The sequence below is a fragment of the Pteropus alecto genome, unplaced genomic scaffold (assembly GCF_000325575.1).
Source record: "Pteropus alecto unplaced genomic scaffold, ASM32557v1 scaffold152, whole genome shotgun sequence".
Classification (NCBI taxonomy): domain Eukaryota; kingdom Metazoa; phylum Chordata; class Mammalia; order Chiroptera; family Pteropodidae; genus Pteropus; species Pteropus alecto.
The window spans coordinates 1,751,220-1,770,388 of record NW_006432227.1 but is presented as its reverse complement, the minus strand read 5'-3'; the positions used below and the strand labels follow the sequence as shown (position 1 = coordinate 1,770,388).

Sequence of the window (19,169 nt, the reverse complement as noted above, 5' to 3'; positions counted from 1 at the left end):
GAAAGACAGAGAAAATGCCAGGTCCTGATCTCATGGAGCTTACATTCTAATTGGGACAGACAGAAATAAGCAGGGAAAAATAAACTGTGAGTAGTAAAATAAGACAGTATGGAAACAATGGGGATCTGGGGTACTATTTTAGGTAGTGTAGTCAGGCTTGGCCTTGGTAGGAAATAATTTGAGTAAATATTTGAATGAAATGAAGGGATGAATACCATGCAGATATCTAGGGGGAAAACATTCCAAGAGAGGGAAATTCGAGGGTAAGGTCTGATAGCTCATCATGTAGGAGTAACAAGGAGGCCTAAGCAGGTAGAAGACAGAGAGCAAGGCAGGGAGTGGTAAGGTATGAGGCTATGGAGAGTTTTGTTAGGTGGTGACTGTGGCAGGTCCCACTGGGGTTTGTAGGCCCTGGTCAGACCGGATTTTATTCTGATTGAGGTAAGAAGCCATTGGAGAGATTTATCTAATCCAAAACTACCTTTTAAAAGGATTACACTGGCTGTGCATGAAGAATATTATTGCAGATAAAAGTCTGAGGCTCTAAGGCAGTCATTTTCTAACTTTTTAGCCATTGAGCCCTTTGTTCAAAGGAAACCTTATGGCAAGTCCCACATCTAAAACACAAAACCGGCTGGCTTGCTTTCAGGGAATAATTTTAAATCATTGGGAAAATAAACTCTGTTGTTCTATCATTCTACTGGAATTGGACTATGGTCAATCCAAAGTAGCCACATGTGAGCTCCATAGATCAAAATTTCCTTCATATACATTTAATATTATTAATAAGGAAAATGAACAATGGACTTCGCTTGTATAATAAAATAATTGTAAGTACTTTCACAACTATTCTCTCACTTGGAGTTTGTTCTGTGTAAAGAAAAAAATTTTAGCAAGTCAATGTCAAGACCAATTTAAAAGTGTTAATGCTGGAAGCTTACAAATGTGAGTTCCGTTTGGTTTCCTCTTTGACGTGTCAACATATTTTTAATTGAAAGAGATAATATCTTCTGGGAATTTAGGCTCAATTTTTATGTCTATTTTTCCTTTTATACCAAATACCATTTTTACCCACTAAATTATTTCATGTTTGTGAAAAGAAGTAGTTAGTTTGTCAGATTGGGTTGGCTGTCAGCTAATTTTGAAGTTTTTGGGGTTTTTTTGTCAGCCCTCCTGTGGTACATACGGATTTAATATATAGATGTAGATTTAAGAATAGAAATATACATAGATATATTGGTATATAAATGCATATTTCAGTGATTCTTTTTATAGGATAAAATTGATTCTTATATTAGGAAAGTACATTTATACATAGATTTTGATTATTCAAGACATACATATTGAACAACTAAGTGTTTGACAATATGTTAGGTACACAATTAATGCTAGAGAATTCTTCCCCCAAACACTGATATATCATTATGCAGGCACAAATCTTTAATTCTTCAATCATATAAAATAATTTTCTCCCAATAACTTTATCACAAATGACCTTTGATTTTCATGAGTCTTATTAAACTGTCACGATAAATACATATTGTGAAAACTTTACATGCAAACACACTTCCTTTCCTAACCCGCAAACTTTCCTGACTTGAGGATGCATTAGAAGACAAATTATTAAATCATAAAATACAATAAAGTTCTAGAAGAAAAAAAAGAGCCACCTAGCCAAATGATCTGCTACAGTCATGGTGAGATTGATTACCTTGTTCTTTATCAATTATGATTACGATTAATGTGACTAGATGGTAAATAGCCTGGACATAAATTAAAAATACTTCGGATAGAAAAACAAAAAATAAATAAGGCTTTATGTGCAAGCATCTCTCCTAAACAATAGGTTTTCTGTTAATCTTTAAGAATTCTAATTAAAGAAATGAAATAATGTACATTTCGGTATTCTCTAAGTAGTTATTTTCTCTTTAAAATCAAAAACTGCTTTCAATTAAAAGTTCCTCACCCTGTACCCTTTATTTCAAGGCTTTATGGGAGAATATGATTACTTGTAAAACTTGAAACTATAGTAGGAAGAAAGGAGATAAGAAAAGATTATTGCTGTATACGATTGTAGACGCTAATAGCGGCAAAAAGCAACACGTCTTAAGCTTGACATTTTTCATGAGGGAAAAATATATTTGTAGATAATTATTGAATTTCTTTCAGAGTCTATGAATATTGAGATTTCCTTTTTCGTAATTATGTGCTATAAATATTTACCATTCTCAAATTAAAAATGAAGAAAGGTGATCAAGCAAGTTCAGTGCTGTTGCCTAAATTCTTAATAAATATTGATTTATGACAAAAATGGAAAAAAACAATAGCTGTTACATTTGTTTCAACCCTTTTGATAATAAAATATTAGATTTATATAAATTGAAACTAAAATTCTAACCCCACTTGAGATATATGTACATATCCGCTATGATCTTCATTCATTCTCTTTAAAGTCAAGCTTACGTAGCCTACGTAATGGAATATCTATTTTATTTTGACCCCTGCTAAATGACAAAAAAACAGATTGATTAAAATAAAATGTATTGTTTATTATAATTCACTAGTTATATATTAAAACAAAATAATTAACTGAAATAGACTCTTAGTCGGGCTTAGTAACAAGAATTTGTTTTTCTTAGAACATTCATAATTACACATTTGTGTGACTAATTAGGTCATTTAGTTAAACTGTGTTTCTACTGAGCTGACATTTTAAAATCTCCTACTATGATATTAATTCTTTGAATTCTCCAAACTCCTTCGTAAATATTTATCAAGTTCCTACTCTACTCTGGGCACTGCGTCCCAGCCCTTTTGGCTCTCTGGTGTCCCGTTCATCCTTAAAGTGATTGGTCCTTAGTGTTTTTCTCCCTTCACTGGCCATTCTCTTCCTAGACAATTGAATAGGAAATCTAGGTTATCAGTACAGATCTTTATCTTGAGCTTCAGACTAGTTCTCTCATCCTGGACTTTTCTCAGGCACCTCAGTGCTAACATATCAAAATGAGAACTTATGATCGCCCCCAAATCCTGTTCTATCAGTTTGTGTCAGCACTTCCAGTCATTCTCAATTCAACCTGTGACCTTTGTTAAATGTGATTTAGATTGTGACGCTCCCCTACTTAAAATCCATTGGTAAAGTCACATCACGCTTAGAATAAATCCCAACTCCTTACCATGGCCAGCCCATCCTTCTACAGTCTATCTCCTGCCCCACTAGCCTCAGCCACACTAGCCATCTTTTGCTTCTTTGAATATTAACAGCTTTAAAAATAAAATGGATAATAGACAAATAGTGAAAAATCCTACTTATACACCCATGCAAGCACACACACACATTAAAGTTCTGAAGTTATAAAAACTTAAGTTAAATTGTAGCAATTACTATACAGACTTTATCCAAATTACACATAAAAAAAGAAACTTTAGTGGAGATACTCAAAATCATGCAACTTGTCTAGTGGGTTTACTATTAAGACCTCACTTGTAAAGAACTGATTTCTCAGAATATTTTGCTTAATGGTAAGTTACAGATATTCAAATATGTGCTACAGATAGGAAAAAAATCATGAAACAGATATTCTTGGGAGTAGATTTAGGATGTGAGAATAGCGAATACAAAGAAAACCTTTTTAAAATTCTACTCTGCATTTTCAGGTATTCTGTGGATCGACACACAGATATGGACAGAATATTCAACATTGATTCTGGAAATGGTTCCATTTTTACATCGAAACTTCTTGACCGAGAAACACTGCTGTGGCACAACATTACGGTGATAGCAACAGAGATCAGTAAGTCCAACCTCCTGCCACTCTTGTCCAGGACTGACAGAGTGAGTGTCCCAGCGAGGGCTGGTGAAACACGACTGAAACTTGTCACCATGTATTGATGACTCCGCTCGATACATACAGAGGGAAGGAGCCCTGTAATGATTTGCAATAATGTTTCTTCTAGACATGTGTTGGTTCATCACGGACTCAGAGGCTAATGTGGAAGTTTAGCGGTTTGGAAACAATAAAATGGGAAGGCATCTGTCGACTGAGGTTGAATGGGTATATGCTGGGTTTGATTCCCAAAAGCTTATAAACCAGAACATTATAGAAGCAGCTGGAAAAAATGGGCTCACAGACATCGTGTGTAGGGGTGGGATCAAATATATTCTAAAATGTAAGCATTGTTTAGAAATCTTTCGGATGTTCATCCTCTAGCTTTCTCTAGAATTTCTATTTCAAAATCGTTACAGAATTAAGAGATACAAATTTTAACTTTTCCATAGTACACCAAAGTGAGCAATGCTAACCATCAAGTAATCAATAAAATGTTTAGGATGAGTTTTATGGCAGTTGCCATGAAATTTAAGGCAAAGGAACACAGTGCCAAAAGAATGCTTCAAATAAGACGATTATACACAGTTAAAATTGTGCAATGCAAACACAATGCGTAGACCTACGTTCATGAAAGAGAATGATCTTTAAAATATCATTTAAATATTTAAAAATAGGCCTCTAAATTATAGCTCATTTTCTTAGTTTTTGTTTTTAATTTTAAAAGTACAAAGATTTTTAGCTCAGTTGGGTATCAAGTGTGAAACAGTTCATATTGAATGGTATATTACAGTGTTAGTACCTCCATCTCTCCCCAATTCCTTTTCCCTGTTTAATTTCTCCATAGCATTTACCATCTGACACATTACATATTTCTATGTTTATAGTTTGCTACCCACACTAAAATAAAACTCCAGGAAGCAGGATCTTTGTCATATTCTCCAGGTGTTCCAGCATCCCAAATTGTGGCTGGCACAAATTAGCTATTAGATGCTCACTAAGTATTTATGAATTGAACTAATGAATAGACAGATGAGCTAAATGAATGAAAAAAGCTGAGATGAGAGACTCCAACTCTCGATTCTAAAACCAGGAAACCATCTTCCATACTACCCAGGAGATTGTTACAGAAGACAGAGTACTTTGTTTATCTCAGGTCTTCGCACCTCGATTCTACTCTCTCGTTATCCTACACGAACAGCATGGGCATTGCAGGCAGATAGACCCAAATCTGAATCTCGGCTCCACTCCTTACTCTCTGTGAACATAGACAAAGTACATAACTTCTCTGTGCCTCAGTTTCCTCACCCATAAAATGGGGCAATAATTGTACCAATCTCAGAAGTACGTAAGGATTAAATAAGATAATATAGCAAAGGGCTTAGCACAATGTCCAGGTCTTATTCATCACTCAAACTAAAACGCTAAGACCAATAACAACCATTCATACCCCCCACCACCCCTCCACCCCTTCTTCCTTTTGTCTACATTTTCCCATCTGCCTGCTTCATTGGCTTCCTTTAAAATTTGGTTCTAAAGCCAGCCTTTGCAGGATGGCTTTTCTTTATTCTGTGTGATTCTGGTGTTTATTAAACAGTTGCACCATATCAGCACGAGCAGCTTTGTCTCCTAGTTATGGACCAGAAGTACTAAACAACCTAATTCTATTTTTTTTTTATGAGTATATTGGTACATAATGCCCTCTGGTACTCATAGCAGCCTTGAGGAATCTGCGTATGAATGAGAAAGAAGGAGTGAGTGATTGTTGTCTAAAGGGAACTGGTGACCAACATAAAAAATGTCTATTCCTTTCATTTTGGCACGTTGCAGATAATCCAAAGCAAAGCAGCCGAGTACCTCTATATATTAAAGTTCTAGATGTCAATGACAACGCTCCAGAATTTGCTGAATTCTACGAAACCTTTGTCTGTGAAAAAGCAAAAGCAGATCAGGTGAGTTTCATAGAAAGTAAATTAATTTATTCAGATTAATTTAGATCCTCTAATAATTCAGATGATAAACAGAGCTGAGGGCCAGTTTTGAATTATCTATGAAGTGAATGCTAACAAAATTAATACTATAAATAAGAACCAGGATGAGTGTTTAACTTGCATAAGAGAACAAACAGGTTTTAAGAACTGGAGTTCATCAGTCTCAAAATCTATGCTGATTCCAAATCAGTCTTAAGTTTTCATTAAAATAGAATAATCACAGCTTTTTTGGAAAAATCTTTATTGGTAAGCAGATAGTTTTAATTACCATATACACTGGAAAGTAATAACTAGAACATATTTTACAAATGCCTATAATTCATAGTTCCGCTTATTTACATTGCCCATCTGTACAAGCAATACAAATTCATGAACGTCTTACTGTTTTACACATTTGTCCCCATCTGAAATAGGTCTTTTCTGCCAGCGATATAAAAATTATGTTACAATTTGTCAAAATAGAAATACACTTGTAAAATACATGTTAAAGTGCGAAGCTGAAGTTATGTTTTATATACAAATTTGCTTTTTAGCTTATTTAAAGTTAATGGCTAATGTATATATCGAGATTGCTAAACAGGCTGTCCAAAAGTGCCTCCATTTTCTTAAGTTGCAATGTTGTCGTAGATCATTTTATAGCTTTGTGTCACTCCAGGGCAATGTTCCTCAACCCGGGTGATTTCGTCCCCCATGGGACACTTGGCAATGTCTGGGGATATTTTTGATTGCCAAAAGGAAGAAGGTGCTACTAGTATCTAGTGGGAGGAGGCCAGGCTCGCTAAACAACCTACAGAGCACAGGACAGCTTCACAATGAAGAGTTTCCCCTTGTTCTATTTCCAACCCATAAGTTCTTTGCATAGAGTGAATTCATTGCAAATTTTCTAGAGGCCATCATTTTTGAAATTAAAATTAGAAATCATGTAGTCAAGTAATTTGCTGCAAACCTGTAAGATACACTTTAAGGTAGCAAAACTTTATGACAGCTTTACGGCTTTGGTTTTAGTTGATTCAGACCCTCCGAGCTGTTGACAAGGATGACCCTTACAGCGGGCACCAGTTCACGTTCTCTTTGGCCCCGGAGGCAGCCAGCGGTTCAAACTTTACCATTCAAGACAACAAAGGTAAATAAGCCCAAGTTACTTTCTCTGTCTATTGATATCTGTGTCTATATCTACTCCCCTCACATGATGCGGTATCCACATAATTCATCACTCTGCTTTCTGGTTCCAGACAACACAGCGGGAATCTTAACGCGGAAAAATGGCTATAATAGACATGAGATGAGCACCTATCTCCTGCCTGTGGTCATTTCAGACAACGACTACCCAGTCCAAAGCAGCACGGGGACAGTGACCGTCCGGGTCTGTGCATGTGACCACCATGGGAACATGCAGTCCTGCCATGCCGAGGCCCTCGTCCACCCCACGGGACTGAGCACGGGGGCTCTGATTGCCATCCTTCTGTGCATCGTGACCCTACTAGGTAAACTGCTTCTCCCTGCATCTTCTCTCCCCATGCTGAGGAGCACACACTGTCACTGTGACACTCTAGATTTATCCGCCTCCCCCATTAAGGCATACAGCCCAATCTAGGTGAGTGGAGTCATATGCTGAGAATCTGCATTTTTCAACCATGGACTAGTTTTGGCTTGAATATGGCTTTGGATAATGAACAGTTGTGAAACTTGCCCATGTCTTTACCAGCCCAGGGAACCACTGCACCAAAAAAAAATCTCTTGCCTATCAGACTGGGAATGAATCTCAGGGGGACTTGAGAGCAACATAAATATGTCCTTTCCATTTAATTTGTTGGTTGATATTTAGTCTGACAAACAATGTTTGAAAAGAGGACGTCTTCGGGCATGGAGTATAGGGTGAAGGCCCTTTCTAAAAAGGTAAAGTGTAAAACTCAATGGGAAAGTGGGAAGAGGAATGTGATGACTTTTTTTCTCTCATACAGGAAAATAAAAAGCAATGAAATTTTCTCTATCCCAGCAAACTTACTTTGATCTACCCATTTAAATAACTACCTTCTTAGACTTGCTCTATATTGCCATACCTAATGTCTATATTTCTCAGACTCTTAATTATAAAGAACTTCTGTGACCAAGGAAATAAATCTGGGACCTAAAAGAAATGAATGTAATAAAAGCAAAAATCAAGGTCTAAAAATGAAATGAAATTTTTACTCCCAACCAATTAAGCATACAAGTTGAGCTCAAAATGCTCAATAAACTCTTGACTGTTAAGAACTAAGAAATCAAATGTTAGTTAATGCAGCCCTTTCAGAAACAGAAGTAAGATTTGTATAACTTGCCTACACAATGGGAAAAGAAGAGTAAGAAGTTAGAGTTAATCTGGATGACATGGGGGTGGGGCTACCTTTTTTAAAAATGACAATATTGTTAATAAAAGTGACTTTGAGAAGAGTAGAGGAAGACCTACATTCCTCCGAGAAGAGAATGCCTAGGGATCCCTGCTCATGGGCTGCACATTCTGGATCAACTTTCCAGTTATAATAGAAGGCTTCAAACTCCACCACACAACTCTGGTTCTCTTTGTCAACTAATCTTTGGGGAAAGTATTATGATATGAAGATAAATAAAAACGATAGTATGCAAAGACAAGTTAGTGTTTCTAGTGGTACGTCTGTAAAAATTGTTTTGAATGAGATGGATATGAATTTTTTTTTAACACCTACAGCACCTGGTCTTCCTAGGTGGTCTCCCATCCAAGTACTAACCAGGCCCGATCCTGCTTAGCTTCTGCTTAGATCAGACGAGATCAGGCACGTTCAGGGTAAAATTTTTTTTTTTCATCGAAAAAAAGGCTATTTTTAGAAGGGCTGGATTGGCAGGCTTGTACTCTGGTAGAAGTCCATGGACTCTTCTGTGGTCTATGGAAGGAGAGCTGACTCTCATGTCATAGAGGCGATTCTTCCTTTCCCTCATCATCTACCCATTTTCTCTTCCCCCTTTTCTCCTTTCTAATCAGCTCCCCGAATCTTCCCTTTTCATTTCCTTCATCCTCCTCATTATTCCTAATTTGCCTCAGTGCCTCCCACATCTTGTCTAGTCTCTTCAGAATTCTGTACCTAAGCAAAAAGGGGGAAAAATGGGATTTAACCTTTAACTAGACTCATAACATGGGCTAGACACTGGGCAAGGTGCTTTACGGATGTTTTTCTCACTTAATCCTCAGCACCATCTGTTATGTACTTATCTGCATCTTAAATATGAAAACGGAGGCTCCAAGATGTGCAGTCATGTAGCCAAGTCACACAGCTTACAGGTGGCAGAACTAAGTTCCAAACTCAGGTCTTCTCCCCTGCGAGCCTTGGTGCTTCCACATCGCGCTCTACTTTCTTTGTGAGCTTATGGAAGGCAAGGCAACTTCCAGGCTGAAAGAGAGCCTGAACTGAAAATGAGACAACTGAAGAAAAGGGAAGCGCACCTGAGAGTTCGTAAGAGGAGGAAAGCCACATTTATACAGGAGAAAATCTGCAGTCAAGAAAATGGATCATGTGTCATCTGTTGTTTTATTTACAAAAGTAAAACGAGAGTAAAACAACTACTCCATCTCGTGTGTCTATGGTGCTTTAGAGTTTGCAATATGTTCACATATATTAACGCATTCCTGACAACAACACGGGACATTGTGTTATTGCTTCTCTTTTTAGAGAAGGAAATAGACTTAGAAAGGTCAAATCATTTAACTAAATCTAGGTCTGCTGATCTCAAATGCCTTGCTACTTTCCAGTTTTATGATGGGATTTGAGCACAAATTTGTCCAAGAGTCTCCCCCTCCGAAATAATCTTATTGCTGCCCTGTGGTCTGAGGGAGTAGAGAAAGCGGGGTGGGAAGGGCACCTCCTCCCCGCTTTACCTTCTCAGAATCTTTTTGTTCCATGTGCTTAGATCTCACGTTTTCTCAGTTTATAAAAGTTAGCTTTGGAAAGCTCCTTCTAGACAGCTATGCTCTCAAGAAATTCTGTTCAGATGTGCATTGGGCTAATAAGAAAAGATATAGGCAGTGGTAGCTGTAGGAGAACTCGGCAGTGAATAAATGCCTTCAAATGAATGAACGTGCCCTCTCCTAGACAACTGCACTTTCTGGAGTGCCTAGGACTGAAATAAAAGATATAGGTAACTTAAGCTGGGAAGAATTAGGAAATGAAAAATGCCTGCTATCTTGCCTTAAATGATGGAAGAAACCCGTGGACATCAGAGTTTAATTCTTTGAGAGTGAGTTAGCTCGATCCTATTCTCTAATCCCAAACACCATCCTTACTTACAACGCTGTTTTGCAAATCCATGTCACTGGCCACACTGCAAAGCAGTATAAAAGGTACATTGTGAGCATTCCTCTGCCCCAAGCCCTATAATTTTCCACCCACCCAGATCTGAGAATAAAGTGAAGGCATGCAGAAGTATCTGTAACCTCACATGAGGTGGCCCTTCCCTACTTCTCTCCTCCCCCTGCCCCCTCTGGTCCAGCCACAGTATCCTCCGTTGTTCCTCAAGCACTGCAGGCACACTCCCTCTCCAGGGCCTTTCTTCTAGCTCCGTCCTCTTCACCAGAGAATTCTCTGGTTGACTCCTCAGGCCTTTGCTCAAAAGTCACTTCCTCGATGATGCAATCTCTCCCCGCAAAAAACATATACAGCCTCAAAATTCCTCCTTATTCTGCTCTACTGACCACCTAATAATTTCCTTATCATGGACATTGTTTATTTTCTGTCTCCATCCACCAGCACCACCAGCACCACTCCTGCCCACCTTGTTACGGTGGAGGTCTTCATCAATTTTTTTTCATTAATAGTGCCTAGTACTATACCTGGCACAGATTAGACACTACATAAATATGCAATGAATGAATGAATGAATGAATGAATGAATGAAAATAAATACCCTGAATCAGTGTGACAAATGAGGCATCAGAATCCTCTCTGGCAGTGAAAGAGAACATGTACAATTACACAACCACACATTTGAAAATGGCCAAACTGTATTTCCTTCACAAATAGTCTATAATCCAAACATGCATCAAACCATGGTACTTAAGAGTCTGGCTGACCTGAATTTCAATTGCTTGTACGTGTGACATCTCTAAACCTCAATTTCCTCTATGTAAAATGGGATTATAATGATGATACCTATTTTGCAGGGCTATTATGATAATTAAATGAGACCAGTATGTAAAGCCCTTAGCCCAGTGGTTGACACATAGAACTGTCTCAATAGATAACCAATTATTAATACTATCAATATCTGAAAGGTTAATATATAGACACATGGGTGTGCATGTATCCATTAGTATATGGGTGGATACATATATCCATTAAAAGCCATTATTCAGTAATTCTTATTAAGAGAGTTCAATTTTCATAGCTCATAAAAATGGGACCATGTTATGAATAAGAGAATAAAGAGACATTATTGGTACTTCCTGTAATAAACTCCCCTGGACAAACCCTGTTAAACAATGCATTTTCTGCCCTGGATACCTCTTTTCTCTCTAAGCGGTTGCTATGTTTTTACATATGTCCATTTGTAAATGTGTCTCTCTATAGGTAGTCAGCTGTGTTCTATCCAGCCAGCTATGAAGAAACATCAGGAGCTATTTTAAACACAATCCTTGTTTTGCCTTTAATTGAATTAAGAGGGAGAAAAAAATGAATATCCGGGTAACAAACTTACAGAACCTGAACCTTTGAAGGATTTTTTTTAAAGTTCCCACTGAAAGTATTTATTTTGTTTAGCTCAAGCAGAAATAATCTGACATGCATATTATTACCTGACCCTTCGAATGGCTGATCTTGAAGTCCAGACTGGCTTTCCGCATGGTATCTGGGTCTCTCCAGGTATTATCTGTAATATTTCCTCATATGTGGGAAAGGTATGCAAATATTCACAACTCCCCTTTGGGTTTTAAACTAATTTTACACTTTTCTCATGAAAACAAAAAAGAAGGCAGAGTGCAAAAGTTATTTTAGATATGGAGTTATGCAAACCCTTTGGCACGTTCGGAAGGTGCCAGCCTTGTGCTTTTAAGCGGTTTCAGAGCATGTTAGGTGTTCAGCATAATTTGCACTCCTACAGCAGTATTATCACGTTGCTGAGCTTTTTTTTTTTAGTAGTATTTTATCTTTTTTCTTACTTTGAAACTAGTTTGCCATTTCAAAGCAAAAAGGAACTACTGACAAAATATGACAATGTTTTATCTTCTACTTAAAATGTAACCTTCTCTCAAATATTTACTCCATTGCTTTGGGTCCTGGTTTGATGGTGCATGAAGGTAAGTGCATCCTTTAAAGAAAGAAAAGTCGAGTCTGCACTTTCCCAGAGAACTTTCAAAACTTCATATTGGCGGCCAGTGTTCCTTCCTGGCATTAATTGGGTGGCAAATTAACTTTCCATTTCCTTTCTGTTTTGGTTCTGCTTCCAGTGACAGTGGTGTTGTTTGCAGCTCTGAGACGGCAACGGAAAAAAGAACCTTTGATCATTTCCAAAGAGGACATCAGAGACAACATTGTCAGTTACAACGACGAAGGTGGTGGGGAGGAGGACACCCAGGCCTTTGATATCGGCACCCTGAGGAATCCTGAAGCCATAGAGGACAGCAAACTACGCAGAGACATTGTGCCCGAAGCCCTCTTTCTACCCCGACGGACTCCAGCAGCCCGTGATAACACCGACGTCCGAGACTTCATTAACCAAAGGGTAAAGGAAAATGACACAGACCCCACGGCCCCACCCTACGACTCCTTGGCCACCTATGCCTACGAGGGCACCGGCTCAGTGGCCGATTCCCTGAGCTCGCTGGAGTCGGTGACCACGGATGGAGACCAAGACTATGATTACCTTAGTGACTGGGGCCCTCGGTTCAAAAAGCTCGCAGATATGTACGGAGGGGTGGACAGTGACAAGGACCCCTAATATGTTGCCTTTTTCATTTTCCAGTACGACACTGAAATATGTGAAGTGGCTATTTCTTTCTATTTATCCACTGCTCCGTGAAGGGTTCTCTGTTCTGCCCGTTCCAAAAGTCAATGGCTGCAGTCGTGTGGATCCAGTGTTAGAGACTTTTTTCTAGTACACTTTTATGAGCTTCCAAGAGGCAAATGTTTATTTTTTAGTGCATCCAGTTAACCATGTCAGCCCAACAGGCACCATGCTGGAGGAGAAGACAGAGAGTAGTAACATGCTCAATTCTACTGACCTGGCCTTTTTTTGTACTACCCTCTATTGACTCAGGTCAGCTGACTGCTCTGACTGTACATTTCACATGCTAATGGGATGAGGGATTGTACTTTAATGATAAAATATAGTTTTCATAAAAAAAAATGAGGGAGGAACAACTGTGAAGTCGTTCCTGGTATATCAACTCACAAGGAGATAATGAACTATATATGGGTGTGTATGTCTGTCACAAAGAATTTAAAATGACATTTGCCCATCCTGTTTGTTCTTCAAAAACCTTTTCTAGCACCAATGATTATTCAAAACATGAAATCCGCCTATATTTTAAGATTCTCATTCCTCTTTAGGAATAGAAGCGAATTAAATGGTAACATTCAAAAACAATAACCAAAAAAATAAATAAATAAGGCCTCATTCCTCACCACTAACTCATAATTTGTTGTATATTAGACATGCAAAAGTTTGCCCTTGTACCATTCAAATGGAAAGGGAAAATAACTAATAATGCTAACAAAGGAAATACTTAGTATATTTTAAAGTTTGGGCCACCAAATGTACCACAGATCACTTGAAATTTTTTCAACCATCAGGACGTTAATTACAAATAAGTTTAATTATTTAAAAGTTCTTGAAGGAACTTTTCTGAGATACATTTTAACTCCTTGTCTGTAGTTGTCAGTATTATCCTAATATATACTTGAAAGTAGCAGTGTGAAGTACAATAATTCGTATTCTTTAGATACTTCTTATAAAACTAAGTTGCATTAGTAAAGATAGACTAAATAAAACGTAAATCCCGCTCTTGGAGTTTAATAGGGTGGTGAGGGCCAGCCACACTTGAACCTGATACCCTATCCTTCACATTCAGAAACACCTATATATTTATATAATGTGATAGATATAGACAAACATTGAAATTACAGCAAAAACCTGCATATGACATGTTTGGAGGACACTTAGAAAGGGAAAACTTGGATTTCCTTCAACAAAAGTGTCTCAGATTGTAATTAAAATAATAGTTGACTTTCAAAAGCATTAATATTTTTTTCATTGTTTTTAATTTTGTTTCCATGGCAACCCTGCCATCCTGGTCTTTGAACTAATGATAAAGTAATGGTCTCAAACTATGACAGAAAAGTAATGTACAATCCATCCAATCTATTATTTCTTTAAAAATGCAATTAGCTTCATAGTTATTATCCAGAGGACCCAACCGAACTAAACTAATTCTTTTGTCAGGTTCAAATCATTTATTTAATACAGCCGTTCTAATGATTTTTATCATTAGAATCTGACTTCCAAAGTACTATAATGAATTCATCCATATTTTGAAAACTTAAAAAAAAGGCTATGTATATATATATACACACACACAATATGTACTTAAGAATATGCTGACTTCAATTATTAGTCTTAGGGATTTATTTTCAATTAATTTTAATTTTCTACAGGTAATCTTAGTGTTATTTCTACTTGGGGATAATGTCATATCAGCACATATTTTCCATTTGGAAACACACTTGTTTAATTAAGTTTTAAATGGGTGTATTACCCAGGAAGTAAAAATGCCACCTTTAAATAAGAGAAATGCAGTGTTCGAGTTACCCATTTAGAGTGAAAAAATTTTACAACCATATTATTTCTTGTGTTTCCTGAATGGTTTCCTATTTTGTAAAGGATTTCCTTGTATACTAACAAGTATTTCATGGCTTGGGTCATTTTCTGCTTTCAGGGTTTCCTTTTGCTAGTTCTCCATACACACACACACACACACACAGACACACACACACACACACACACGAATGCAAACAAAATACTACAGGAGGACTTCACTGTAATGAATCGATACATATCATAGTCACAGGTAAATATCGAAAAAAGATAGTTTAGTGAAGTTAATAACTAGTTATAGCAATAGCACAGCACCTTAATCACATGACTTACTGTAAAATTAAAGAGTTCTCTATCCTTATGTTTCATGTCATGTAACAAATTGAATCAAGAAAGATGGTCCTATAAAAAGAAAGCTATCATCAGAAGTCTTACTTTTGAACTTTCGGTGTTAATTGGAATGGCTGAGGGTTGATACTAGCAACTTCTAATGTTCAAGGGTAAGGTTTATTCTCTCCTCGTAAGTGAAAGTAAGTAGTTTTGTAGTGAAATATTTGAAATGTCATTGGCAGGGTATTTTATCCCATCCTGAAGATGATAAAGTGTACCAAGAACAGGTTATGACTAAATATTGAAGTGTTTCATTTCTTACCGCAAAACTTGATGACGAATTGAACCTCTAAGAAATTGGATTATTTGAGACTGAAGCTGAATATTTAGCACTAGGGTCCTGTAAGTATTGAGGTAGAGTAATATTTTCCTCCAACTAAGACTCTTTGACATCGTGGAAACAATAAGAGCCACAGTTCCATCATTCTATAAGGGTCTAACTTCCTTCCCACGAAGATATCAGGCAAAGGACCAGGGTCAATATGAGTGATCACTGGAGAAAAAAATTCGTTTTCAGCTCACTTTTCACATTTTCTCTCTCATGATATTAGATGTTAGTGATGAGAAAGATGGAAAGGGGGAAGAGGTAAAATTTTTCATATTTGCTTTAATCACTGAGAAACTTAAATTCATTAAATATAAGCAGATTGCTTTAATGGGTTGTTTTCAGGACATTTTTTCTCCTCTATTCAAAGGGGAGAATTTTTCTAAACCATAAAGATGTTCACTGGAATAAGCCAAAATTTTAAAAATATTAAGCTATTGTGCATAAATTTAAAGCCCCTTCACTTCATGGCCACTTTCTGCTGAAAGGCCTCGAAAATATTCGTCCCCAAATAAAAAATTAAATCAAATGGGAGAGAAGCAAAGATGGTTCTACAGAACCATAAGAGAGGGCATCTGGGCACAGTAAATATGTTTTTTTTACAGTGCTTTCTTAGCTTTACAGTTTAGGTGCATAAAGAGAGGTTCAGATACAAATTGTCTTCATTTTCAGATGAAATAAATCCTGGCAATTCAGTTTTAACTCAGCATAAAAATTTTGTGGTTTAGTTATCATTTTCAGCTCTTAAAAAGTTGTGCAAAAGTCCTGAAAAGCTGAATCTTTATCTTAGACGCATCCAAATTTTATGGTCTGAATTAAATTTAGAATGTTTCCATTATTTTCATTTTCAAGTACATAAATTTTAGATGACCTGATTTGTTGAACAATACCTTATATCAAGTGTTTTGCCTTGCAATGGGTATTTTATTGGAAATAATAATGTATAAACTATGATTGGGTATTCCTCAATTCTGAATACTTGAGGAACGTGAAAAATATGCAGTTGAAAAGAAAGAACTGACTCCTGAAAACAAACTAAATATTTAAATCAGGTATAGCTACATGCATTTTCCCTAGGAACTGAACCACCAAATAAATTACTGTATCTTAGTTATTAATTTTGAAGTAGTGAAAATACTTTAGAAAAACGCTCTAAAAAGTCGCAATCTCCACTCTTGAAAGGTATCCTCTGAAAAATCATGTTCGTGTACTTTTAGTTTTTATGCTTTTATCTAGATGAAATCTGTTTTGAATTGTGACAGAATCAAAAGTCTAAGTCCACTGTGTTTACATTAACACTACAACTCAGCCTTCTTTATCAGATTATAAGAGTGGAAAGAACAAGACTTTGTGTGCGGATGTTCAGCAAGATTAATTTTTCCAACAAGCAGCTTTCCTTTCCAAAGAGTACAGAATTCCAGTACGGTCCCCTTAAAAGTTCAGCGCTGTTACAATTGCAGCATTTTTAATCTTCCTTTGGTATCTTTATGGAATAATTTTATAAAGGGATAATTCTCTACTAAAATATATCAGACCCCAACCATACTCAATGTGCAGGGCAATACTCTCTTAGAAAAGAAATACATGGACTCATACTCTTGTTAAAAGTTAATAAAGAAATAGCTCATTTTTAAAGCCACAAGTTTATGGTCTCTGCATCGTCAATTTAATTTAAGCATTGCTGAGACAATCTTTAATCTACTCCCTGTTTTATAATACCTTATTTATGGTGCATTTTCATTTTTTTAATTTGGGGGGAACATTAGCCTGACAGAGCCAGCAGATAAAAGTGCCGAAAAGAGGTCAAATAGAAACGAAGCCTATTACCAACTATATTTCAGACAGGACCAAGGCACTTACTGAGAGCTACTGGGTTATTAGATTAATTTCAAAAGAGCTTTTACAAGTTACTTAATTCTTTTTTTTTTTTAAGCCCATGCACCACAAACTCAAATTTTTCTTCAAATGGGGTTAATTTGACAAATGAGGCATGGACCCAGCGCTGTGGAAAAAGCATTCCACTATAATGAGAGTTTGCTCTTTCTTGCGAGACTATGCTATATATGTAAATATATCTAGAGGCACCTTCTATAAGTTTTTAGTTTTCTATGATCTATTAGTTTAGTGTTTATTAAGGAATTAAATGTATAGAATTGCTAGGCATTCAGGGGGAATGCTATGTAGCAAAAGTAAAACTGATCTGCTTGGAAGAAATATAAGAACGCTTCGAAATCACTGTACTTTTATGTTTGTGATTATTTTCATTGCTGTGAAAGTAAACCACGTAAAAATAGGCCTTCTAATACATGCTACATGTGTCTTCAGTCATACCAAGCTAAGGCCATTTGGCATTCTCCTACTGTGATTTGTGATTTTAAACTCAAAAAAATAAAAGCTTCTGGGTATCGATTGTTTTCAATTAAAAATACTCCCAAGTATAAATTGAAGCTGATGTCACCCCTGGAAATTTACTGGTTGGAGTGCTCAGTTCATGTCATTTTTCTCACTATTGCTTGTGTCTTTGGCAATAAGAACACCTGATGAAAACCATCATTGCTCAGCTTTCATCAACATTTCTAGCTAGGGAGATTTTTATAACTTCACAATTTATATGAGAAAGTTTCCTGTACTAGAAGAAAGGGGTTGAGACAATTACCTTTCAGCTCAGTGTGGCCAGGCCTTTTACTGTAGTCCTATGGCAAATATACACTCCTTGAAATGGCTTCTTTTATTTCCCTTTGTTTTCTTAGAAGTATAAATTTGAAAAGAATGCAATTTAAAAAGTGATTTCTCACAAAGAGTAAATATGCCTTTTGCAAATCAATTTTTGTAACAAGTTATTTATATGATATTACTTAATAAACTGGTTTTTTTTCTAACTTGTTTTTTTTTTTTCAATTCTCTCAAGCTATTGTTTGTAATCAGAGTTTTTAAAATGTACATCTTAAGGCACACTTTATCTTTCCAAATCTGTTTAACCTCTCAGAGAGCTAACTAAAACCAACTTGTTATATGATAATTAGCTTGTAAACCATAGTTTCTTCCAGCCAGGAGTATATATCATTTGCACTGCCCTGCAGACTTCTTACTGGTGGGACACCAAGAATTCTGCTGTTATTTATGGAGTTGCTACATTAAGAAGAAAGCTTTATCATCATGGTAATTGCTTTAGATAAAAAAAAAAAAAAACGGTTCTATATTTTCGCTCACCCCAAATCTCCATCCTTTACTTCACTCCCATAAAAACAATTGTCTATGGATCTCTGATTTAAAAAAGAAAAAAGGAAAGCAAGAAGCAAACCAGAGAGAAATAAGAATAAAATGCTTCCAGCATTCTGATACTATGAGGAAATAAAATGTTTTTAGTATATTCGGAGCTATAATATTTTACATGCTTTTTTTAAAGCTGCCTCCTATTTCTACAGAGGCAATTTCATCATTTTTGTAACTAGGAGAATTCATAGCTTTGCAAAGATTTTCATTTATTCATTCATTTGTTCAATATATAGTAGGTATTCTGCTATATGCTATGAAATATTTGACTGTAAGCCAGACAGTTATATTTTCCTTCCTCTCTAGAAACTCATGGTCCAGGAGGAAGGGCTGCCATAAGTACATTGTTAAGTATTATAAGTACATAACTATCATACCCACTAGAAGGTAGCATGGAGATACCTTCAGAGAGGTGCAGATCAAAGTGTTCAAAGGAAGGAGAAACTGTTTCTGCCCAGGAGGAGAAGCGTGCAAAAGGTTTAGGAATTAGTAGTACTGAGATAAAGGAAGATAAGAAATCAAAAAGAATAGCTGGGAAAGAGAGAAAAG

The 19,169-nt window shown here is 36.5% G+C and overlaps 1 protein-coding gene across 2 annotated transcripts in view; it reads left to right on the top strand.

Annotated features, from left to right (window-relative positions):
* CDH6 (cadherin 6) overlaps window positions 1-18,221 on the top strand; it is a 119,610-nt gene extending 101,389 nt beyond the window's left edge. For both annotated transcript variants that reach the window (XM_006907115.3, XM_015585732.2), the window contains exons 8-12: window positions 3,658-3,794; window positions 5,658-5,779; window positions 6,824-6,941; window positions 7,051-7,302; window positions 12,267-18,221. In XM_006907115.3, coding sequence (XP_006907177.1) covers window positions 3,658-3,794; window positions 5,658-5,779; window positions 6,824-6,941; window positions 7,051-7,302; window positions 12,267-12,757 — 1,120 coding nt within the window. In that variant the 3' untranslated portion in view covers window positions 12,758-18,221. The remainder of the gene's footprint in view (window positions 1-3,657; window positions 3,795-5,657; window positions 5,780-6,823; window positions 6,942-7,050; window positions 7,303-12,266) is intronic.
* Window positions 18,222-19,169: the final 948 nt, after the last annotated feature.